Below are 18,685 nucleotides of genomic sequence, written 5' to 3'. Positions count from 1 at the left end.
ATAAACCAGATTGTCTAGGGTAGCTAATTCCAGAGAACTGATGCAACATGAGATAAGTCTTGGAGATGGGACTGGAAGGCGTCGATTATGGAGGATGTTAGTCTTAGGGTATGTTCACACAGTGTAATTTGGAGGATTAAACACTGCAGAATTTCTGTCCGGATTTTCCATGCAGAGTTTCTGCCACGTGTTGCAGTAGCAGAAAAGTGAATAAGATTAAAATAAATATCATCCACACGCTGCAGAAAAAACTTGTAGAAAACATGTGCGTAAATTGATCTGTGGTGCAGATTCTCAATCTGCAGCTTGTCAATTTCTCTTACAAAAACGCTCAGTGTGTCATGTTCTGCACCCACACGATCACACGAGTTGTATCATCGAGTTCCTGTCATTTTACTTTTTATACCACCCTAGATCTCACCATAATTTGCGAGGAAACATGTTTTATAAAACTCATACATTCTCTATAAATACTGAGGTGTGGGCCACATGATCTACATTGACATGAAGGGGAAACACATGTGTGGGGAAGGGTTCCATAGTTTTTGTACAGCCCAGGGTACAAGATCATATTTAGGCCCCATGCACACGACCGTAAAAAGCCTCTGCAAAAACGGACCCATTCACTTTCATTGAATGCGGACACCTTTCCGTATCGCTACGAATGAGTGGCCGTTCCGCAGTTCTGTGCCGGGAATTATGGAGCATGTCCGTTCTTGGTCCGCAATTGCGGCACGGACTCCTCCATAGAAGTCTATGGGGGAAACCAAAATTGCGGATGGCTACGGAGGTGTGTCCGCAAATACGGAAGTGTTGCTAAGCAACACAAAGGGAATTTCCCATCAATCAGGCCTCTTTTTTTGCGGATCCGTTTACGGATGTAATACGGAAGCACTACGGACCTTATTTGCGGATACCATTCAGCAGAAATGGGTACGTTGCTGATGATTTGCTGATGACTATAAAGCAATACGGAACCGTATTTGCGGTCAGTATTTGCGGATACAGTCGTGTGCGTGAGGCTTAATCCACCACTGCAATGACACTCCTCTAAGTAGCTTTGCTGATCAGTAGGCTGGAAAAGCTAGGTGACAGCCCTCGTAGGAGATGTAGTGGTGGAAATATTGGTTGTCACTTAGCTTTTCTAGAAGAAACAACAGAATACAAGAAGATGACTCCAAGAAAATGTGAGGAATTAAAAGTTTAAGTTTGTTTTTATTTTTCCATATGGCATTAGTCTAGATAATTATTATATTTGTGTTGCTACTTACCTAGTGTGGTTTTCTAGGGCACTGGTGACTTATTCTTTCCATGTGTATGAAAAGTCAATAAAAGATCACCAGGGTCACTGGAATGACTTGAAATTCATGTTTTGCATTCCTTTGTCTGTGTGATGATTGGTTGCTCCCAACCTCTGGAGGGTTTAAATAAAGCATTGATTGAAGATGTGTCAGCAGTGTCCTACAATATACAAGACTATGGAGCTGAGGTTGGTGATGTTGATGTGTCTGGCTGGCCGGACTCTGCCAAAACCGGTAAGTCAAGATCCATCCACCTATATTTCTTATCTTTATCCTTATGACTTTGGGGATCTAGAACTTATGTGTTGCTTGTACACACTACATTATTGTACATTGGTCCATGCTGGGACTGTAACGTTACTTTTTTGGAATGTCTTGAACTTTTTTCTTTAATTGCCACTTTTTTCTTCTTACAGATGCAAGGACCTGATGATCAGAGTAAGTTCTTCATCCTTTGAATATAATAATATCAGTATATAGTAATAACACGGTCTTATTATAGAACATACAGATGTGCTGTGTTCATAGTAATGGCTCCTTGTCGTCACATATTTGATCAGATTTTTGTATATTTTTATCTACACAGATGACGATGATATTGACCAGGGAGTCACTATATTTGAAATTATTGAGGATGCAAACAAAGGTAAATCTTTTATTACAGATTCCAAAAAGTGTGTTTTTGGTGTATGTTGGTATATGGAGAACTCTCGGTGTATGTTTTTGGCCACCTGAAATATGATCTAGTTTTTGATGTATTGATAGATTACATTGGTATATTAAATTAGTTTTTTCATCAAGACAAACTCTTTTTCAAAAACCCTGGTCATAGATTTGTTCTGCAGCGGCCACTGCAGGTGAAATGTAGCATTACATGCCTGTCATTCATATAAATAAACGATCATGTAAGGCATGGATGGACTGCACAGCTAGAGTGAGAAATAATATTTGTTAACATCATCATGTCTCACAGAGGAGATCCCAAGCAGGGGAATGCCCTATATGGTGTCTTTATTTCATTGTACGGCATACTAACAGGGGTTGTCTATGTTAGACAACCCCTTTCAAACTGACTATAGATATTAGATAACTGCCTACTGGAAGATGAAAGCGAGTAAGACTGTAGGATCAGACTACACGAGGTTATTTGCAGTCTGTAACCATGGTGACACATGGTGTATAGGAGCTGCATACACAAGTATATTTTTCATTAAGACCGATTGCAAATTTGCTTAATTTTTTTTATTTTAAATGCATTGGAGGATTACAAATATTGGTTAGAGAGGTGAATATAAACTTTAAGATTTTAAAATACCAGAAATGAGAAGATGAATGTTTTCCATCTTCTTAGATATTCCTATATTACTGAGAGAAGCTGATATTGCCATCGACCCCTACCGTAATGCTAGAAAATGTACAAGATGCATGTGGCCAAAACAGAAGAATGGTATCGTCCCAGTACCAATTGTCATATCTCCTGACTACAGTAAGTGCCTCCTATTTTGTTTGTAATTTTATCTTTTATATGTTGCTTGTGGTAACAACTTTACAACTTTATGTATATGTATTACGTTTTCTTATGTAGATGAACAGATGCAGTCGCAGGGCATTATATTATTGTTCTTAATACTATTAGTAGTGGTAATAAGAAGAATATTTGTAGACTTTTGTTGTGCGTTTTTGGCTTATAGAAGAGTGGAACTTTTCCCTGTAATATGTTGCCCTTACCTAGGTGACAAATCCGATTTAATGTCCTGGGAAAACCCCTTTAAGGCTGGGTTCACACTGAAGGAGGAAAATCTGCCTCAAAATTAAGTTTGGAACTTTATAGGCAGATTTTGCTCTGCCTGCATGCTGATTTTTGCCGTGTTTTTCGCCCGCAGCCATTGAGTGCCGCGGGCAAAAAAACGCCGCGAAATACGCTTCTTCTGCCATTGATGTCAATGTGAGGTCAGAAGCGTAAACGCCCGAAGATAGGGCATGACCCTTCTTTTTCCTGCGAGCCATGGGAGGCATTCTCTGAAGTTTTTTGCCGCATTTTCCGACACGGTTTCCGTGTAAAAAAAACTAATCAAAAAACTCTGTGTGAACTCCCCCTAATGATAATGTATTATTATGAGTTGTTACTACTATTACTACTATTCTTATTATACATTTTATTTAGTCTAATAACTTTTTATGGAAGTATTATATGCATGGGGTCTCATACACACAACCGAATTAGGGCTTAGTTTAAGTTCTGAGTTGTACAGACCCCTTATTACGGAGCCTTAAGGTTGGGTTCCCACAGTACAGATTTGCTGCAGATTTTGCATGCTATTTTTTAAGCCAAAACCAGGAACAGAACCTAAACAGAGTAAATATATAAAGAAAGTTCATATAAGTCTGCTCTCATGGATCCAATTCTGGTTTTGGCTAAATAAACACATGCAAAATCTGCAGCAAATCTGCACTGTGGGTACCCAACCTTAGAAGTCTATGGCCCATGTGTATGACTTGGTATTTTCCTTTTGTCTTTTGTGTCCACAGAAGTGGACACAAAAGATAGGAGATGCATCAATCTTTCCTTTATACCTCTTCCTTTTGGATCCACTTCTGCTTTGGCTCAAAGAACAAAGCCAAAAACTTCCACAAAAACTGCATCAAAACTGTGTGTGTGACCCTGACCCAAAAAAGTTTCTGGCAGTCATTTACCTTGCATTTAAGCGCAGTATCATACTCTTGACTTAATGGTTTGGCTAGGCCAAAACTGTAGCAAAACGGACACTTTGTCAATACAGCCAAATTTTACTTATTCCAAAATTAACTTTAAACTAATCTCCGATGTAGCTGCGGACGAACAATCTCTGATTTATTCGGCCTTGAAAGAATTTGAAACGATGACCTGTGTGCAGTTTGTGGACCGAAGCTCAGAATCAGATTATCTCAGTATAGAGTCTGGAGAAGGGTAAGTGCTTAAATTGCTTAACTCTTTCCTGCCGTAGCCATTTTTCAGATTTTCACTTTCGTTTTTCCCTCCTCACCTTCCAAAAGCCATAATTTTTTTATGTTTGGAGGGGGGAATGGGAAAAGGGATTTTTTTTAAAGTTTTTATATATATATATATATATATATATATATATATATATATATTTTAAAAAAAACTATTTACTACTCCCCTAGGGAACTTGAACCAGAAATTGTTTGTTTGAGTGCTTGCATGATATACTGCAATTCTAATGTATTGCAGTATATCGTTATACTGAGGCAGGGCTTTATAGAAGCACAAAGAGGTCAGACCTGGGGGCCTTAATCAGGGCCCCAGGGTGCCATGGCAAACATTGGCACCCTGCAATTGCAGCACAGAGGCCAATTTCCCTTTTCCTAACTACTTAGATGACACGATTGCTTTTGACAGTGGTATCTACAGAGGTTAAACATGCAGGATCCCGCTCAAGTGTCAGCTGTTACGCACAACCAACACGCTATTTCTATGGAGCGGGCTCAGCCCGTGACCCCACTCTATACTCCCCCACCGGAAATGTGCCGTATACGGCAGATGTCTGGAATGGGGTTAAAGGGATTGTCTGACCATTATAAATCTACTCTTGGCAAAAGATTGTGTCTGGTATTGCAACTTAGTCCAATTCAATACCTGTGATACCAGACACAACCTGTGGGCAAAAGTGCTGATGGTTCTGCAAAAAAGGAAAGAAGGGAGGTCTTAACATTTCTGGGCACCACAAAATATAACCAGGAGTATTTTTCACAGTTTAGCCTACGTATGTGTGTCTTGAGGTTGGGTGGAACTTTCAAGTGCTGGAAATATTCTTGTTTACTATTCAGTTTTATGGGAGTTATGGAAACAGCGTAGCTCAGCAAGTTACGCTGTTTTCTTCTTCATGGTTGGAAATCAGCCGTAACACACAGAGCGGTAGAACAGGGTTTAGGGGGCCCCATTCTAGAGATAGGTGTGGGTCCCAGAGATGGGACCTGCATCTATCTGACATTTTTAACATCCTGTGGTCATAAATGTCCCGCGGACGCAGATTCAGTTGGAAGCGGGAACAGCACAGTCAGGCATAGGGGCCCGGTCTCAGTTGCGACCGTTGCGACCCCTATAGCTACGCCACTGCCGGCCTGGGAGTGGACCAGTCCAGTCACCTGACCTCACGTCACTGACTCAGGTCAGGTGACCGGACTGATCCACTCTTGAGCCGGCGCTCACTGACCTCACTCAGACCGCTGCTGCCACCACTATACTTGCATCCGTCCGCCCTTCTCCTGCTCCTAAATATGAGTGAGTAGGGCGGACTCACGGCGGCAGCGGCGGGCAGAGTGAGGTTGGGCCGGATCAAATGATCCTGCTGGCCTTATACGGCCCGCGGGCCGGATGTTCCCCACCCCTGGCTTAGAACTACACACATAGGTAAACGCGAGTTACAGTGTACCCAATCTTTTTCTTGTTACCTGTGACAGTTGGACATGATCAGGACTGGGTTTTGGCCTCTTTATATAAATACAAATGTATAATTTATTGAAAGCAAGCAGAGATCTTGAAAATGATGAAGAATTGAAACCAAAAAGCATGAATTATTTGACTTTTTTATGCCAGCTTTATGACGTAGTAAAGTTGCTCCTGGCTGGCGTAGATTTCACTCTGAAGCACACAGAAAGCATGCACCTTTTAACAAATTTGTCACATTTTACTCCTATAGGCTTTAGGCTTAGGCTTGCGTATATAATGCCAGTCTTAGTAATTCTAGAAGCAGATTAGAAAGAGGCCAAGTTCATCATTAATCATGAATACTCAATATATTTATAAAGGTGGAAAAGCTTTTAAGTTCAAAAGGACGTGGCTAATTTTGGCCTTCGTGATGCAGGATATTTTTCTGTTTTTGCGTTACCGCATTTCAAGAGTTATAATGTTTTGTATTTTTTCGCTGACGTTGCTGTCCCCGACGTTGCTGTGTGAGGTCTTGCTATGTATTTTAATGCATTACTGCATGTGTATGTGAAATGCACAGGCAGCTGTTAGCAGGTATGCCCTAAAAAAGATTTACACACGAGAGCCCTGTGGGGATTTGTTAGCCCCAGGGTTGTTTCAAATAGCTTACACTGCCTCGTAATGGCCTGGATCGAAGATAACTCAGATACTAACCATTTAACCTTTTAGGTGCCATGGTCAATAGGGACTGCGGCATGTGAGTGATTAAACAGACAAGGGGGGTTTCTCTCTGTCCTTCGATCGGCCACCCCGCAACAAAACCGCGTGGTGCTGATCGGTTGCCTTGACAGCCGGAGGCCTATTGAAGTCATCAAGGCTTCCCATCAGGGCTCTATTAGTAAGTCCTGCCAAAGGCAAAGCTTAAAGAGGCTCTGTCACCAGTTGAATACTTCCCTATATCCTACCTAATCTAATGAACGCTTTGATGCTGATAACTGTTTTGTTTTTTTTTAAAAACGTTTATTAGTGACAGAGTTCTAATCCTTTTTACATTTATGCAAATTTTTTGTAAAAGCTCAACTGGGCATTTTTTTTTTTAACAATGGGCGTTGTAAATAAAAGTGAATGACGCCCTGGCAGGACTACTGCTGAGGAGGATAATCGTCCTGGCACGGCTGGAGCCAATGTCTGGTCATTCTCCCATCACTCCGGTGAAGGAACTGCAGGAGTAAGTGACGTTACAGCGTAATCTCGCGAGATCACGCTGTGCTGTAAATAAATCTGGGCATGAATGAAGAGAAGTGTATGGCGCTGATTGGTCAGCATCATACACTTCTCTTTACAACGCCCACTTGGTGAAATTAAAAAAACACACAGTTGGGCTTTTACAAAAAATTTGCATAAATGTAAAAATGATCAGTATTTTGTCACTAAAAAACGTTTTAAAAAAATAACAAAACAGTAGTTATCAGCATCAAAGCGTTTATTAGATTAAGTATTAAACCAGTAACAGAGTCTTTTCAATAAGAGAACAGATAAAGGCAATATACTGCAATACATAAACAAAAAACAAACCCTCACAAACCTCCATCGACATAAAAATATAAACGAAAGCCAAAAAACAATGTAGGAAATTCTTTTTCACATTCCACCACCCAAAGATTTTTTTTTTCAGTTTATTAGTACATTTTATAAAACATTTAATGGTACCCTTAAAAAGTACAAGTTGCCCTGCAAAAACAAGCCCCCATACAGCTATGTTGACGGAAAAAAAATAAAAGTTTTGGTTTTTGGAATGCAAAAATGGAAAAATAAAATGAAAAAACTAAAATTCACTATAATATTCTGAAATATAATACTCATAGAAGATAAGACGTGAGCAAGACCTTTCAAGTAATGTGTTTATGTGACTAAGTATGAGATATGTAGAGAAGAATATTAACCCCTTCCCTCTTTAGCCACTTTTGACTTTCCTGACAGAGCCTCATTTTTCAAATCTGACATGTGTCACTTTATGTGGTAATGACGGAATGCTTTCACCTATCCAAGCGATTCTGAGATTGTTTTCTCGTGACACATTGCACTTTAAGTTACTGGCAAAATTTGCTCGATATATTCAAAATTTAATTGTGAAAAACACCAAAAATTTGCGAAAAATTGCAAAAATTAGCATTTTTCTCAATTTAAATGTATCTGCTTGTATACCACACAAAATTGTTGCTAATTAACATCCCCCATATGTCTACTTTAGATTGGCATTCTTTTTTGAACATCCTTTTATTTTTCTATGACATCACAAGGCTTAGAACTTTAGCAGCAATTTCTCACATTTTCAAGAAAATTTCAAAAGGCTATTTTTACAGGGGCCAGTTCAGATGTGAAGTGGCTTTGAGGGCCTTATATATTAGAAACCCCCAAAAAGTCACCACATTTTAAAAACTTCACCCCTCAAAGTATTCAAAACAGCATTTAGAAAATGTCTTAACCCTTTAGACATTTCACAGGATTTAAAGCAAAGTAGAGTAGAAATGTAAAACATTTCATATTTTTTTGCAGAAATAAATTTTTAATACAATTTTTTTTTATAACACAGAAGGTTTTACCAGAGAAATGCAACTCAATATTTGTTGCCCAGTTTCTGCAGTTTTAGGAAATATCCCACATGTGGCCGCAGCGTACTACTGGACTGACGCACCGGCCTCAGAAGCAAAGGAGCACCTAGAGGATTTTGGGGCCTTATTTTTGTTAGAATATATTTTAGGCACCATGTCAGGTTTGAAGGGCTCTTGCGGTGCCAAAACAGTAAAAATCCCCCAAAAGTGACCCCATCTGGGAAACTACACACCTCAAGGACATTATCTAGGGGTACAGTGAGCATTTTAACTGCACAGATTTTTTTACAGAAATTATTGGAAGTATGCCGTGAAAATGAAAATCTACATTTTTCAAAGAAAATTTAGGTTTAGCGATTTTTTTTCTCATTTCCACAAGGACTAAAGGAGAAAAAGCACCGCAAAATCTGTAAAGCAATTTCTCCCGAGTAAAACAATACCCCACATGTGGTCATAGACAGCTGTTTGGACACACGGCAGGGCTTTGAAGGGAAAGAGCGCCATTTGGCTTTTGGAGCTCAAATTTAGCAGGAATGGTTTGCGGAGGCCATGTCACATTTACAAAGCCCCTGAGGGGACAAAACAGTGGAAACCCCCCACAAGTGACCCCATTTTGGAAACTACACCCCTTGAGGAAATTATCTAGGGGTATAGTGCGTGTTTTGACCCCACAGGTTTTTTGCATAAATTATTGGACTTAGGCCTTGAAAATGACAATCTAAATTTTTTCAAAGAAAATGTAGGTTTAGCTAATTTTCCCTCATTTCCACAAGGACTGAAGGAGAAAAAGCACTGCAACATTTGTAAATCAATTTGTCCCGAGTAAAACAATACCCCACATGTGGTAATAACCTGCTGTTTGGACACACGGCAGGGCTTAGAAGGAAAGAGCGCTATTTGGCTTTTGGAGATCACATTTAGCAGGAATGGTTTGCGGAGGCCAGGTCACATTTGCAAAGCCCCTGAGGGGACAAAACAATGAAAACGCTCAAAAAGTTACTCCATTTAGGAAACTACACCTCTTGAGGAATTCATCTAGGGGTGTAGTAAGCATTTTGACCCCACAGATGTTTCATAGAATTTATTAGAATTGGGCAGTGAAAATAAAAACAGTCCTTTTTCTTCAATAAGACGTAGCTTTAGCGTAATTTTTTTCATTTTCTCAACAAATAAAGAAAAAAAAGAACCCAACATTTGTAAAGCAATTTCTCCCGAGTACTGCAATACCCCATATGTGGTCATAAACTGCTGTTTGGGCAAACGGCAGGGAAGGGAAGGACCGCCATTTGGAGTGCAGATGTTGCTGGATTGGTTTCTGGGTGCCTGTGGGCCTAAAACAGTGAAAAACCCCCAGAAGTGACCCAATTTTGGAAACTTCACCCCTCAATGCATTTACCTAGGGGTGTAGTAAGCATTTTAACTCTGCAGGTGTTTTGTAGAAATTAGTGTGCACTCGATGTTGCAGAGTGAAAATTGGATTTTTTCCATAGATATGTCAATATGTGGTGCCCAGCTTGTGCCACCATAACAAGACAGCTCTCTACATCACCCTACATGGGGCACTAATCTTTTGCCTGGACATTCGACCAGGCTCAGGAGTGAAAGCGTACCATGTCAAATTGAGGCCTAATTTGGCGATTTACAAAGTGTTGGTTCACAACTGCAGAGGCTCAGATGTGAAATAATAAAAAGAAACCCCTGAGAAGTGACCCCATTATGGAAACTGCACCCCTCAAGGCATTTATTAAGGGGTGTAGTGAGCATTTTCACCCCATAGGTCTTTTCCATAAATGATTGCACTGCGGTTGGTGCAAATTAAAAATTTATATTTTTCCCTAGATATACCATTCAGTGACAAATATGTCATGCCCAGCTTATGACGCTGCAAACACACACCCCAAAAATCGTTAAAAGGGTTCTCCCGGTTATGACGATGCCATATATGTGGAAGGAAACTGCTGTTTGGGCACGCTGTGGGGTTCAGAGCTGAGGGAGCACCATTTGGCTTTTGGAGAGCGGATTTTGCTTGGTAGTATATTTGTTTGAGTATTGCTGGTGTTTCCGTTTATAATGTGGGGGTACATGTAAGCTGGGCAGAGTATATAAGGGGCATAGTCAGGTGGTATAATAATGGGGTAAAAAAACAATAAAATGATCCATAGATGTGTGTTACACTGTGAAGCAATCCTTTCTGCACAGGCCGGTTGTCGCATTGATATATGGCGTCCTTTCTTATCCTCCTTTTGGTCCACACTCCGTACCTTTGCAGTTTGGGGAATTTTGCTGGGCAGTGTTGTCCTGGTATAATACGGGCACCCTCGCTTCCAACAGAGATGTTTGGGTCCTACCCATCCTGGTTCCCTAATTTTACGTCCTTGATAAATCGCCTCTTGAAACAGAAGAAATGTTCCCCTCGGGCACAACTGCATATTTTTTTATTTCCTGACTTATTGGAGCCTTAACTAATTTAATTTTTCATAGACGTAGTGGTATGACGGCTGGTTTGTTGTGGGACGAGCTGTAGTTATTGGTACCATTTTGGGGTACATGCAACTTTTTGATCACCTTTTTATCCTATTTTTTGGGATGCCAGGTAACCAAAAAAACGCAATTCTGGCACAGCTTTTTAAGTTTTTTTTATACAGCGTTCACTATGCGTTATAAACTACATGTTAACTTTATTCTGCGGTTCAGTACGATTCCGGTGATACCTAATTTATAGCACTTTTTTATGTTTTACAACTTTTTGCACAATAAAATTACTTTTGTAAAAAGAATGCATTTTTTCTGTCGCCAAGCTGTGAGAACCATAATTTTTTATTTTTTTTGTCGACGGATCTGTATGAGGGCTTGTTTTTTGCGGGACGAGCTATAGTTTTTATAGGTACCATTTTTGTATACCATTTTTATTCCAATATTTGTAGGGCAAAGTGACCAAAAAACAGAAACTCTGGTAAAGTTTTTTACGTTTTTTTTACGCTGTTCACCGCGTGCAATAAATAATATAATATTTTGATACCTCAGGTCGTTACGGTCACGGCGATACCAAATACGTATGGTTTATTATTATTTTTCAATAATAAAGGACTTGATAAGAGTAAAAGGGGGATTGTGATTTATTTTATTACTTCAAACTTTTATTGTTTTCACTTTTTTTTACACTTTTTTATACTTTTTTTTACACTTTTTCTCAAGTCCCACTAGGGGACTTGAAGGTGCAACTGTCAGATTTATTTTTTTCTAATACATTGCACTACCTATATAGTGCAATGTATTCGATCTGTTAGTCATTCACTGACAGCAAGCCAATTAGGCTACGCCTCCCGGCGGGGCCTAATCGGCTTCCGTAATGGCAGAGCAGGAGACCATTGTGTCTCCTGTTGCCATAGCAGCAGTCGCCAGTCCTGATTGCCTGTCAGGGCTGGCGATCTGCTAGTAACAGCTGCGATGCTGCATCGAAGGGGTTAATGGCAGGGATCGGAGCTAGCTCCGGTTCCTGCCATTACAGGTGGATGTCAGCTGTAACATACAGCTGACTTCCACTGCTGATAACGCCGCATCAGCTCCTGACCCGGCGCCATCTTGCCGGCATCTACGGAAGCCGATCAGGCTCTGCCGCCGGGCAGATCTTGACCGGCTTCCATGCTAAGCAGACCGGGAGGCCAGTATTAGGCCTCCGGTTGCCATTGCAGCCACCGGAACCCCGGCAATTTCATTGCTGGGGTTCCGATGAGCTGCAAACACCTTAAGTGCAGCACTCGCGTTTGAGCGCTGCACTTAAGGGGTTAATGGCGCGGATCGAAGCTAATTTCGGTCCCCGCCATTACAGCCGGATGATACTGTAAGATACAACTGAGACCCGGCGATTATGGCACCGACTCAGCTTCTGAGCCGGTGCCAAACATTTGTCGTAAGTATACAACATTTTGTGGGAAGCACTGGTTTTCTATGACGTATACTTACGACAAATGTCGGGAAGGGGTTAATAGTCTCCTTTTTATATCTACAGCTGCTGGTCTTACATTGGAAGAATTTCAGGCAAACAGACGGTAAGCCTCTCCAGCCCGGACTGTATGGTGTACGGTGTGATACAACATGAAGCTATGCACAATCTCGGTTTCTTCCATGAACATACCAGAACTGACCGAGATAACTACATTAACATCTTATGGCAAAACATGAATAAGGGTGATTGTTAACTTTTACAACTTGTGGGAAGCTCCAAATGTTGGTGGTCAAGCCTTTGTAGATATTGGTTGCAGTGTCCTCATGGTTGATCCACCCATTGTCTATAGAGAGAAGCTGGCAAAACCTCACATACAGTGATAGTAATATGTAATAACATAATTCACATGTCTTCCAGATTACTGGAAAAATTTTAACATTGTGGATGGGAACACCTTGAACCTACCTTACGATTATACCTCAGTGATGCATTACCACAGGTAAGTCCACACGAGAGATTTTTTATTTTTCTGCCTCATTCCATATACCGTTATTTCAAATTACAGCGACACACATCATGATTTTTTTGAATAGAAGATTGTTTTGTTTTTATTAATTTTTTTAAAACCTCTTCCACAAGTCAAGTTATCGACATTTTCTTTGGGACGACCCTAAGAAGAGGCGTGGATAGGCAAAAAGGATGTTGGCTGCTCTAGCCCTGTATCTAGATACACTGGCCAAGGCAAGTGGCTTGTTGGTGCCTCTTTGTCGCCCAACACTCGGGGCCCATGCTGCCTCCTACAGACCTAAGGACCTTAAGGAAACTTGTTCTATGGTTAAGGGATTATATAATAAGGAGAAAGTCAGGTTTTGAGCCAAAAACAGAAGAAGACACAATAGAAAGCAGATGTTTCAGTCTTTTATTTATACGTTTTTTCCTTTTGGAGCCACTTTTGGTGTTGGCTAAAAAGAACTGAGATAAAAACTGCATTAAAACTGCGTGTGTGACCCTGGCCTTAGCCATACCTGTTCTTTAGATTTAAGTGTAAGACGTGCTCTCTTGGTGCCCTAGGGAGGTGTTTTTAGAATTCAACCACCCTCAGTTCAGCATGATACTGTTGGATGGACACTTACCCCTTCCCCACCAACACCATGCAGTCATATTTATAGTACATCATTTCCATGTCCATCCACCTCCATTCCCTCCACACATGTGCAGTTCCCAATGCTGGACCCGCTGGCCGTTTTCCATCATAATTACCAAAATTCAAATTCCAAATCAGGGTATATTTAAAGCCCAACCCCTCCTTCACATGGCAAAGCCCAGGAAGTGGCTCTTGTTAGTGCAAAGTAGAATAGACCCTGTCCATTTTGTAGTCCAGTTTGCAGGACTGTTGGTGAGAAAGCTTTTTTTTAATGTAATTTGCAAGAGAATTCCAACGCCTCTTGCTTAATAAATCGCTCCAATGTTTATATTATAAAGTTGTTGTAAAATCCCATTAAATGGGATGTCTCACGAGTACAATCCATGTCCATATCCCCTATTAGGACATATGGACTTCATAGAGGGCGGTCCTCCAACTCAGGACCCCCTCTATGAGTCAGAAGGGAGAGCAGCTCTGGAAGAATAGCTCCTGTTCTAGTGGACTCGAGCCATCTATATGGCTGCTGTTTCTCCTGACAAAATGAGACCGGGGTTGTCTCGAAAGGGACAATCTCTGAAAGGAAAAACATGGGGATAATAAATATACTATAAATGCATACAATGAATATACAATACCTATCAGGGTATTTTGGCAGCTTTATGACCATTAACAAACCCATTTTTGTAACATCCTGTAAGGGTATGTTCACACTGAGTTTTTTACAGGCAGAAAATTCTCCCTCAAAATTCAGTTCGGAATTTTGAGGCAGATTTTGATCTGCCTACATGCCGTTTGCCGCGTTTTTAGCTCGCGTCCATTGAACGCCACGGGCAAAAAAGCAGCGAAATACGCTTTCTCTGCCTCCCATTGATGTCAATGGGAGGTCAGAGGCGTAATCGCCCGAAGATAGGGAACGTTGCTTCTTTCTCGAAAGACGGTTTTTCCACTCGCGGGAAAAAAACGCCTCCGCCTCCCATTGAAATCAATGGGAGGCATTTTCGGACGTTTTTTGGCACGTTTTCTGACGCGGTTTCCATGTAAAAAAAACTCAGTGTGAACTGGCACTAAGAGTCTACATTCTGATTAATATGGCAAATACTTCTTTATCCATTCTCTCTAGATATGCCTTTTCCAGAAACGATCCACTATTACCTACTATTGTCCCGAAACCTGACCCTACTGTGCAAATTGGACAGAGAACAGGGTTGAGTAATCTGGACGTGAAGAAAATTAATGCCTTTTACAGCTGCAGTATGTTGTTTCCTTACCTTATGGCTTCTCTGAAATCTACTTATATGTATTTTATTTGATGTGGACGTTACACTTCTCGCTAACATTGTCCATCTCTATCACCACAGATCTTTGCAGGGAAAAGCTGGTGGAGCTCTCAGGATTTTTTTCCGGAAGCAGCAATTCTGCAATTAATGGAGGTGGAAACTGCCTCTGGCTCATTCAAGTCCCTGGTAAAAAGGTAAAATTGATGAATGAAGATAATATGAACATACAAAAAAACATTTTTTTAAATTTTTGTAACTTGGTTTAAACTAATAGCCACTTTCACTTTCTATTTTGGTCCCAGGTTTCATTGCAGATTGTTAATCTTAGCATCTTGTCTACTGATTATATTAAAGTCTATGACGGTTTAACTAAATCATCACCTGTCCTATTGGCGGAGACGAGCGGATTAAAATTATTCCTAACTCTGGTTTCATCTGGGCGTAACATGCTTGTAGAGTTTGTGAGCAAATCCAGTTTCAAACTGAGTATATTTAACGCTTTTTATTCCACTGGTAAGTGTTTAGCTCTCATCCAAAGATGGTTTAAAAAATTTACCCTGACTCCCTCATTAGCTTACACATTCGGCTTGACCTGCCCCGTTATGGAGGACATTTAGCTTGTTATTTGGATAGAGGGGTGAGGCCTTATTCGGAGAATACAAAGAATTGAATAGGTAAAAATGTGAACTGTTGGATCCTTGTGGCCCCCATCTGCAGACAGTGAAGGGCTGTTTGACAGGCCCCATAGATGTTATATGGGACCCACTAATAAAAATCTATTGTCTATAGTCAGCTTTACTCTTATCCAATGCTGGCCAAATACATTACATGATAGATGGCAGGATCCAACACCTAATAGAAGGATTGAACAAGTTGTATTTCTACCTGTCTAGTTCTTTGTTTCCCCCCGAGCTTAGTGGTGACAATGATGTCTGGCAGTTATTTCCCTCAATCTATAGCCAACAGCTATTTTATGTGTACGGTCAGCTTTAACCAAAGTTTCTCATCTAAAGGGCGTCATAGATTTAGTATTAGAGCGATTTTAGGGGGCTCTACCAATAATTTAATGTTTATGGCCCACACAGGGTCAGACTTGCCCACTAGCGTACCAGGGGATATTTCAGTGGGCTTAATCTCTGACACAAAATTGGCCCCTAATAAATGCCCCGAAAGTCCAGCAAAAGGCAACCCCATTTGGAGTTGACGTTGGAGCCAATCTTTTACCATTAGGTTCTATTTCTAATCGGATGATTCAAAATAATCTATTCGTCCCTTTTGATGATAAGTCCTGCTTGTGTTCAATGATTATAACAAAGATTCCAATACAATTAAAAGTGGACATGTTTTGTATAGAAGAATTTTCACCATAGATATAAGAACGTCTACAAATCCCACCAAAATTAGGTATCCAGCAAATATCTTATCAGTGAGGAATAGGACCAGGGAAATGAAGGTGGAGTTGGGGGATCAGGTAGAAAATGTACCCAAGTATCCTAAAAGTTATGACCAAAAAAAAGGAACTCTTTGTTGTCCCTCAGTAATTCATCATTCCTAATTATATATGTTTTTGCTTTTCAGTGGTCTAGAACTATGGGAAATGAAACCACTGAACGAGAGGAACCTGAAAATAATGGGGATAATTGATAGATTTCCAGTTAGTTATGTATAGTTTTACTAAGCATTTATTTTCTCTATAAATGTTGTTATCTATTCATTTTATTCATTACAACTTATGTTGATCCATGTCTGTTACTTTTAATTTTTGTTTTGAATAAATCACAGGATTTTTTTTAAAAAAATGTCTTTTTATTTTTATATGCTCATACATAAACTTAGTTGTATTTTTTCTGCCCCCAAAGTAAAAAAAAAAAAACAGAGGTGTAACTTGAAGCTCTTGGGCCCCAATGCAAAATCTATAACAGGGCCCCCATTTACCATGTTTCCTTTATATTACTGGTGTCTGCTTATTTGGGCTCAGCTGTTTCTATCAGTCCCATAGACTTTGAATAGCGTGGCAGGATGCAAGCTTGACCGTTGCTCCATTTAAAGCATCTTTTCAGAATAAACAGCCATATGTGTGTAAATGAGAAATTACTTTATTAATGACAATTATATGACTTGTATTCTGCATTTTTTAGTTTTCCCCTCAGCAGGCTCTATCTCTAATTCGCAGTTGTCTTTGAGCTAGTGGGCCTACTGCTATAATGTCTTCTATACACTGCACACATAGTGAAGAGAACATCCTGGTCCACTATCTCATAGAGGCACACCCTTACAAGCAGAAGCAGCAGGTAGGACATTATAAAGCAGTAATGAGCAGTGCAGCTGAGAATACAGAACTGGGGTGATATATAAATCTTAACAGCAGTCTCCTCTCTGGTCCTGCTCCCTCCTCCTGCTCTCCCTCCCCTCTCCATAGACTTCTATGAGCAGACTGTGAAGAGATACCCCCTACTTCCTCTAGTCCGTCTCCTCTACACTGTAACCAGAGATGGAGTTTGCTTGACAACGGAAGGTGGACACTAGATTCAAGGAAGAGAGACACTTAGTGGAAGTAACTTCACACAGAATTTGCATTGATAATATAACTACATTTTAACAGTAAGAAAATGACAAACTTGATCTATATCAGGTACACTATTAGATAAGTATACGTTTTTTGTAAAGTTTGTGTCCATTTAAAATCCTCCCCACTGTGGTCATGCGGATGAAGAGGAATGGTGGTCGAGTGACCTAGGAGTGTTGCGATGCTCTTGCCCGGGAGTCTGCTCCTGGAGGAGCCCCTGACATCTTTATCCATACATGGACAGTAACGCCAGAGGCTAATCCTGGAGTACTCCTTGGCCAAAACATTGCCGACACTCCTGCTGGGGATTCCGCTCCTAGAGGGAGCCCCTGACGTCACTGTCCATATATGGACAGTGATGTCAGGGGCTCCTCCTGGAGTGGAATCCCCGGCCACAGTGTGGCCGATGCTCTGGCTGGGGATTCAGCTCCTCAAGGGAGCTTCAATAGCACTATCTACTGGAGGGGAGTTAGTACTATCTACAGGGGGTGGCATTATCTTCGAGGTGGGTGTGGCACTATCAACACAGGCACTGTGGCACTATATGGGCTCTATCTACATGTGCCAAGTGGCATTATCTATGTGGGACCTGGCACGTTATATGTGGGCATTGACACTTTGTATGTCCGCACTATTGCACTTTATAAGTGGGCACTGTGGCAAAGTCTACAGGGGCATTTTCAAACTATGAGGCATTAAACTGTATAGGGGCAGCTATGGGGCATTATACTGTATAGGGGCAGATATGGGGCATTATTCAGTATGGCGGCAACTATAGGGCATTTTACAGTATGGTGAATTTGTGTGCGAATTATACAGCATAGGGGCATCGGTGTGGGCAAAAACCTGTATGGTGCATCTGTGTTGGCTTTATACTGTATAGTTGCATCTTTGGCATTATACTGTGTGGGGGCAGCAATTTGGCATTATACTGTGTGGGAGGCAGCTATAGTGCCATTATACTGTGTGAGGGTTCTCTGGGGCATTAAACTGTGTGGGGGGCAGCTATAGTGCCATTATAGTGTGTGGGGTTCTATTGGGGCATTATACTGTGTAGGCTAAACTGGGTGCGTATAGGCGGGGAGAGGGCGGGGTTAGAAACATGGCTTAAAGGAACAGTGTCACCCAAAAAATTTTTTTTATATCAGTTTGATGTTAGTGTTTTATTAAAAATGTTTGTATTTATTTGTGTGTTTGTGTGTTACTTTTTTTTATTTTTTCTTAGCTATGGGGGCTGCCATTTTTTTTTCCATTTCTGTATGTGTCGATTAACGACACATACAGACATGGAATACGGCAGCTACAGTCCCATAGTGAATGCGAACGGGGCCCGTTACATCCACTATGGTATATCCACTGTGTGTTAGCTCAAAAAATGGTGACACACAGTGTAGGAGGTTAGACCGTTCAATC

At 40.8% G+C, this 18,685-nt stretch overlaps 1 protein-coding gene across 1 annotated transcript; it reads left to right on the top strand.

The window, feature by feature from the left end:
* Window positions 1–1,445: 1,445 nt before the first annotated feature.
* LOC142760380 (low choriolytic enzyme-like) lies at window positions 1,446–16,350 on the top strand. The gene is made up of 12 exons (XM_075863563.1): window positions 1,446–1,535; window positions 1,718–1,739; window positions 1,888–1,947; window positions 2,653–2,787; window positions 4,131–4,248; window positions 12,349–12,527; window positions 12,703–12,784; window positions 14,550–14,680; window positions 14,788–14,900; window positions 15,009–15,219; window positions 15,993–16,177; window positions 16,285–16,350. The coding sequence occupies exons 1-12, from the start codon at window positions 1,446–1,448 to the stop codon at window positions 16,348–16,350; spliced, it is 1,392 nt and encodes a 463-aa protein (XP_075719678.1).
* The last annotated feature ends 2,335 nt before the right edge of the window (window positions 16,351–18,685 follow it).

The sequence above is a fragment of the Rhinoderma darwinii genome, chromosome 4 (genome assembly GCF_050947455.1).
Source record: "Rhinoderma darwinii isolate aRhiDar2 chromosome 4, aRhiDar2.hap1, whole genome shotgun sequence".
Taxonomy (NCBI): Eukaryota; Metazoa; Chordata; class Amphibia; order Anura; family Rhinodermatidae; genus Rhinoderma; species Rhinoderma darwinii.
Note: the sequence above shows the minus strand (reverse complement) of the source record. Positions and strands in the feature narration are given on the sequence as shown.